General features: G+C 34.6%; 1 protein-coding gene across 1 annotated transcript; it reads left to right on the top strand.

Moving 5' to 3' along the window:
• Positions 1-4648: 4648 nt before the first annotated feature.
• Positions 4649-5023, top strand: LOC150036602 (uncharacterized). The gene has a single exon (XM_090313186.1). The coding sequence runs from the start codon at positions 4649-4651 to the stop codon at positions 5021-5023; it is 375 nt and encodes a 124-aa protein (XP_090169312.1).
• The last annotated feature ends 1829 nt before the right edge of the window (positions 5024-6852 follow it).

A 6852-nucleotide genomic window follows, 5' to 3' on the forward strand; every position in this document is an offset into this window, starting at 1 on the left:
ACCTAATCCCATGCAACCCCTTTTTCATAGTAGGAAATGTTGATTGGGTGTGTCTTGATTGCACACCAAAGTTTTTTTCCTACCTAGATATCAACCATTGAAACTAAGCCATATATATAAACTATAGTAATATTATATATATATCAATAGACAACTCGACTAAGTAGGTTTTGCAAAATAAATCTCAATTAATCAAATCTCTAAGTAAGGCATTGTAATATATACTTCTTATATAAATAGTCCCTTAAAAAACCAATCCAAACCCTAATACACACTCATCGAGACAGTTCCGTCAGTAATAAACTTCTTCAAGCAGACTGAATCGACATTATCCATTAACTTCTTCTGAGTGAACAAAAATAAATTTTCGATCGTCTACAAGGAAAAAAATTATTTGTCAACTGAAACATGCTAAAATAACTTCAGAATAAATGAAAGTTTACTTACATCGTCGTCAATAAATGTGTTCGCCTAAGGTCTCCAAGATACTCATAGAACTGCTTCTCAAACATCGTCAGGATCTTAACCATAGAATCATATGGTTTCACCCTTTTCTTCCTCTTCTTTCGGATGGGTTGATCAATAATTGGACTACGGAGCTTCCATGGAACCACTCGCTTTCTCATGGTCCTTTCTTTACGAACCACCTTTGGAGGCTGAGACAATGGATTTATGTCACTATCAAAGTCCAAAGGTTGCATTTACAGAAATATTATTAGGGAATCACTCTAAACCAAATAACGAAATTACCCTAAACCTTAAATGTGTAATAGCATACCTCGTCCTTCGGTTCCTTCAGAATAATAACTGATGGACCGACCATATCTTCATCTCCTGATGATATATCTGTTGGGAATGTCCTAAACTCGCAGTTCATAAATATTGTTAACATATTCTATTTATCAATAAAAATATTATTGAGTATTTTTCAGAAAATTGTTATCGATATTGCATTCTTTTATAGAAATCCAATAAATGAATCTATGGCTATAATATGAATATTTTAACTTTATGTGACGACATAAAAGAGGATCAAGTTTTAGTATATAGCCAAAATAGTCTATAAGTATATGGATGAGATTTGGTACCTTATCCTGGGAACATTATTGGATGTGGCCCATTTTGTATACTGATACAAATGATGTGATCCCAAAAACATTCATGTTGAGACATGTGAGTGAGGGCATCTTATGCAATGAGTTTGCATAAGACGGACCTTGAAATAGTCATTTTTCTTTAGAACAATCATTTACTGCGAAAATTGACTATTTACCTAGGGTAACTCGATCTTAATCTTAAGCTAACTATGAACTTCTGTTTATTCGGGATTATCCTTTGATCTACATAGGTGAAAGTAGTCCAATGACACTGCTTAATAAGCCTCCCATTTTGGGGATAAAATCGGATAAATAACTGGGGACATAGTTCTGCAAGATGGAATTTGCTCCTACCCGATTTAGGGTTAGCAGATAGATTGTTCTCTTAAGCACTAATTCTTGGTCTTGAATAACGGGGGCCCTGCCCATTCACGATTGAGAGGGTCATGGTTTATAAATTAGACTATAAACCAATTGTTTAATGGAGGATCAGTGGGAGCTTAAGAGCAAGATGTATTTACAGGGGTAAAACAGTAATTTTAACTTAGTTGTAAATATGAACGATCTGTGAATGATCGACTTACTAATTATGGTTATAGTAGACAGAAATATATCTATAGTGTGGAGAGTGCAACTATCGAGCTATAGTGGTATGTCTCGGTAGTTAACGAGTATTGATTAATTTGGTCTAAAGAGTTCTAATCAATCTCAAATCGTTGAAGCTCATGATCTGTAGGTCCAGAAGGTCTCTCTACTAGCTCGTAAATTAAATCTTGGTTTAGTGAATTGAGTGGATTTGAAAATCAAATCGAAATTGGAAATTTGAATTTGACGTGTTCAAATTCGATTTAGGGTTTGGTTAATTATATTTGATATAATTAACAAAATTGGAGAGTCGATTAATATTTAAATGTGATTTAAATATTAATTACATGAACTACTTGTAGTAAGATTGATGTTTAATTAATTTAATATTTAATATTAAATTAATAAAATTAATTAAATAGTTTAATTAATTAATAGTTATTAATTTTATTTAAAAATTAATTAATTGAATTAATTTTTATGAAATTAATAAGGTATTAGTTTATTTATTAATAATAAAACTTAGTTTGAAATCAATTTTCAAAAGGAATATGAGAAATAAGAAGAAATTTCAAAAATTGGAAAAACCTACTATGGGTTACTTATTAATCCACTCCAATTCCACTCATAATTATGAAGAAGGAGATGACTTTCATGGATGCCATCTGATTATATAGTAAAATATATTATAAACTGAAGTTTTTGGGCTGAGAATTCAGCCATGCATGCTGAAACTTCAAGCTGAAGCTTAACACCAAAAACCTTCTTCTTCCTTAATTCCATTACTCTTAATTCAATGTTTCCACCACACAATCTAAGCTAGAGATTAGTAGAGAAGCTTTTCTTGGTGGTCTATTGAAAGATTGAAGGTTAAATTCGTGGAATTCAGTTAGAATTAAAGAGTTTTCATTAAAGGTAATGTATTCTAAAACCCTCTTCTGTAAACTGTTTCAATGCATGTTTTAATTGGTATCAGAGCATGATTTAAGCACTAAATTAATGTTAATTTGAGTTTGGTGAGTGAAATTCTATAATTGCATGTTTCCATGACTGATATGGTTGAAATTCAACTTTGGCATAAGATTTCTCTTCAATTATGAAGTTTAATTTGTAATTGGCTATTGATTGATGAACTTATATGTATGCTCTAGAGTCTATAATTTTATTAGAGTCAATAGAGTCCATATTAGGCTGTAATTGAAGTGAAAAGAAAGCAAGGTCCAGCTGCAGTTTTCAAAATTCGAGCTTTTGCACGTCAACGTCGTGACACTATTCATCAAGCATTGCAACGTTGTTGTTAATCATTTTCCAGAAGCGTTACAATGTAGGGATGCAGAGTCGCGATGCTGTTCATCCTAGTACAGAAAGGCGCGTGTTCGCAAGCTGATTCGCATGAGAGGACATCTGATTTGACCGGTTCGGTCTTCATTTGGTCTAGTTTAGCAAAATCTAGTCTGATTCAGTCTCAATTGGAGTTGTGGTGGTTCGATTCAGGCAGTTCGGGTCTGGTTCAGGTCGGTTCGAGTAGTCCTCTATCTTTTTTTAGACTATTTTTGTATCTATTTTGTAATAATTTAGTTTTTTTTTGCTTGCTTAGGATGCCAAAGTTGAACCAAATTGGTGTTGTTTAATTATTTTATGCATGTGATGTATATTATATTTGAATTAAAATGTTTATGCATATAGTATGCCATTAGATTTAAAATCCTACCGTAGGAAAGCATGTTGCATGCATAATATTATGTTATAAGTTAGTTATAATATATAGTATGCATGTTTAGGGTTTCTTAAAATTAATATAAATGTTATGTTAATTTTGAATGCCTTCATGTATGTTATTGTTTGAAAGCATGTCTATTTTTTTTTATAAGTTGTTATAAAATTGGATTAGACATTAAAGTCCATAACAAAGATAAACAACATGCTCACTTAGAGTAACAACTTGTTTTAATAGTTAAAATAGGTCATTGTCTTACAAAATTCAGTTATAAACTCAATTGGTTCATAATCTTGTCTAAGGCCGGAGGTATTTAAGTTGATGGTTTACATAACACCTCCTACCTTAGGATTATGACCGAAATGTGGAGCTTTGTTAACCGATTTTATGAGCTTGCATCAGCGGTATGAGGTTTAAAATTGATTTAACACCTAGACATCGTAGGTTAAAATCCAAATATAAACGTTATACTTGGATAAATCATATAGACTTATATTGTTTAAAATTAGCTGAAATATACCTAAGTAAAAGACTATCCAAACATTTAGAACACTTTAGTGGGAGATTAACAATATATTCGATATATCGTTTTTTTAGCTCTCACGTCCCCAAGAGTTCACACTGTGAGATCCATGCTCAGCTTCGTATCGTTTTTATCGCGATTGCTCCATTTGGAAAGTATTTGCATGGGTCAATAACAAGGTGAATGAGGGAAGTAGTTCATAGTAAATGGGTGAAGAAAATGTGTCAACATATCCTAGGGCCTCTTCCATTAGTTTGAACCGTGAGATTCCTACGTTATGCCTGCTATCGTTTTTAGGCGGCACTAGCTAGTCGTTAACCACGACAATCCCTTCAGAGGATTGTAACATAGATTTGGAACAACCCAAGCTTTAGAAATGAATAGGGTTTTATAGTTCTGCCTCGAACATTGTCTTCCAATTTAGGGGCATGTTCATACTGTTCTATAAGATCTAAAAATGGCGCTTACAAGAGTTACTAAATGTTTGTGAAGTTCATGACCGAAAATGGTAAACAAATAACTATAGGAATAAGAGTTATTCTGGATATAGTATTTGGTTAAGATTGTCTTGCTTCAGTGAAGGAGTATTTGACTGCCCCTCATTAGCAACTATTCTAAATCACTAAAGTGTGGTTGCAAATAAATAAAGAAATATGGGTACTTTATTACTTTTGCTAAAATTGGATTTAGATGCATAAGTTTAATAGATTTGTTTATTTTTCAGCAATGTCAAACTCGATTATACAACTTCTTGCTTCTGATAAATTCAATGGAGAGGGTTACTCTAACTGGAAATCAAACATAAACACAGTATTAGTGGTTGACGACCTGAAGTTTGTTTTAATGGAGGAATGTCCTCCTCTTCCTAGTTCAAATGCTAACCGAAATGTTAGGGAAGCCTATGATAGATGGGTACGAGCTAATGAAAAGGCGAGAGCCTATATCTTGGCGAGCATATCTGATGTGCTCAATAAGAAACATGAAGCCATATCCACTGCTCGTGAGATTATTGCGTTGTTGCAGGAAATATTCGGGCAACCTTCATCTTCAGTACGACATGAGGCTATAAAATATGTTTATAACTCACGCATGAAAGATTGAACCAATGTTAGGGATCCTGTCCTGGATATGATGGTCCATTTTAATACTGCAGAAGCTCACGACGCTATCATAGATGAGACTAGTCAAGTTAGTATGATTTTGGAATCTCTTTCGAAGAGTTTCTTGACCTTCCGAACTAATGCTATAATGAATTAACTACTCTATTGAATGAACTTTAGGCTTACCAATTGATGATGAAATTGAAAGAAAGTGAAGGAAACGTTGTTTCACAGAAAAAATTTCTGAAGGGATCATCTTTGGGAACGAAGCCATAAGATAAAAAGAAGTCTGCCTTTTCCTCTTCTAAATATAAAAGTATCCAAATGAAGAAGAAGGGAAAAGGGAAGAAAAAACCTGCTGCTAAGAAAACCAAGGCTTCTAAAGAAAAATGTTTTCATTGTGGAGAAGACGGGCATTGGAAATGCAATTGTCTGAAATATCTGGCTAAAAAGAGAGCTGAAAAGGAAAAAAAGGTAAATCAGATTTACTTGTAATTGAAACATGCTTAGTGGAAAGTTCTCAATTAACCTGGATATTAGATTCAGGCCCTGCTAGCCATGTTTGCACTTTTCTACAGGAAACTAGTTCTTGGACTCAACTCTCAGAACACGAAATGACTTTCAAGGTTGGAACAGGAGAAATCATTTTAGCTGAAGCAGTGGGAGACACCAAGTTATATTTTGGAGAATCTTGTAATTAAAGCAGTGGAAGTTTGAATTCAGTTCTTGTAATTGAAGAAATAAAATGAAAATTATTTTCATTTTGTAAGACACGCAGAAAAATCGCTCACAGTGTAAAAGTATACGATCGCATAGCGTTGAGAGCCTATACGATAGTGCCCGTCTTCCTAAACGATCGCACACCCGTGCATTAAACGATAGCCCGCGATTTCTAAACAATCGCTTACGTTTACTACACGATCACTTAGCGCATCGAGTAGACCTAAACGATCGCTTAGCTAAACCAACACGATTGTGTACCTTTTTCTAAACGACAAGCACCCGACTATATGACAGTCTTCTACTATCTCCCACTTGCTTGTTCATTCAACACGATCACTTTTCCTCCTCCCTCTAACTCCATTAAAGTCCACCCTTTGGATTCTCATTCTGAGAATACTGAGGGCTTCGTATAGTGGTGTCGTCCCCAATTGTTGTTGGTTCGTGCGCTGCTAATCATGTAGACGATCGTGGTGCTATTAGGCAACTGTTTGCTGGACGATAAGAAGCGTAGAGGAGTTCACTTTCACTGGATTGAGTTTGATTGAAGAAAGTCTTCAACTGGTACGTTTACTCGGTCTTTTGTAGTTTCTTTGTTAAAGCATGTCAGTAATTAGTGTTATAATGCATATATGTTTGTTAGAATGTATGTTTGGTAATTCTGTGACAATGAAATCGGAAAGATCCACTTTCACTCATGGATTCTCTTGTTTAAGAGTTCCTTCATATTCGACTTGATTGATGAATCTCAAGAGATAAGACAACACTCGAGATCCCCTATTAGAGAGAGAAAGAGCAACAGCTTGAGTCCATCGAGGAATAGTGGGGGAGATAAAGACACTAGTGGGGATAGTAAACCACCTCAGTAGACAACTGGAAATACGTGGCGAGGGCAGAATCAGAAGAATTTTTGTCGGCCTTTATCCTGTTATATATGCATGGGACAACACAAGGCGAGTGAATATTCGGAACAAGCAGTCTTTAATGCTTTCCAAGCATCATTAGCTTCAAACTGGAAAGGCAAAGTTTTTCAGGTAGAGGACGAGAATGTACAAACAGAGGAAGATAGAACCCCACGAGTTGGGGCCCTGAGATTTTTAGCTGCTCTCC

Source organism: Benincasa hispida, chromosome 4 (assembly GCF_027475165.1).
Source record: "Benincasa hispida cultivar pf3 chromosome 4, pf3_genome.v1.1, whole genome shotgun sequence".
Taxonomy (NCBI): domain Eukaryota; kingdom Viridiplantae; phylum Streptophyta; class Magnoliopsida; order Cucurbitales; family Cucurbitaceae; genus Benincasa; species Benincasa hispida.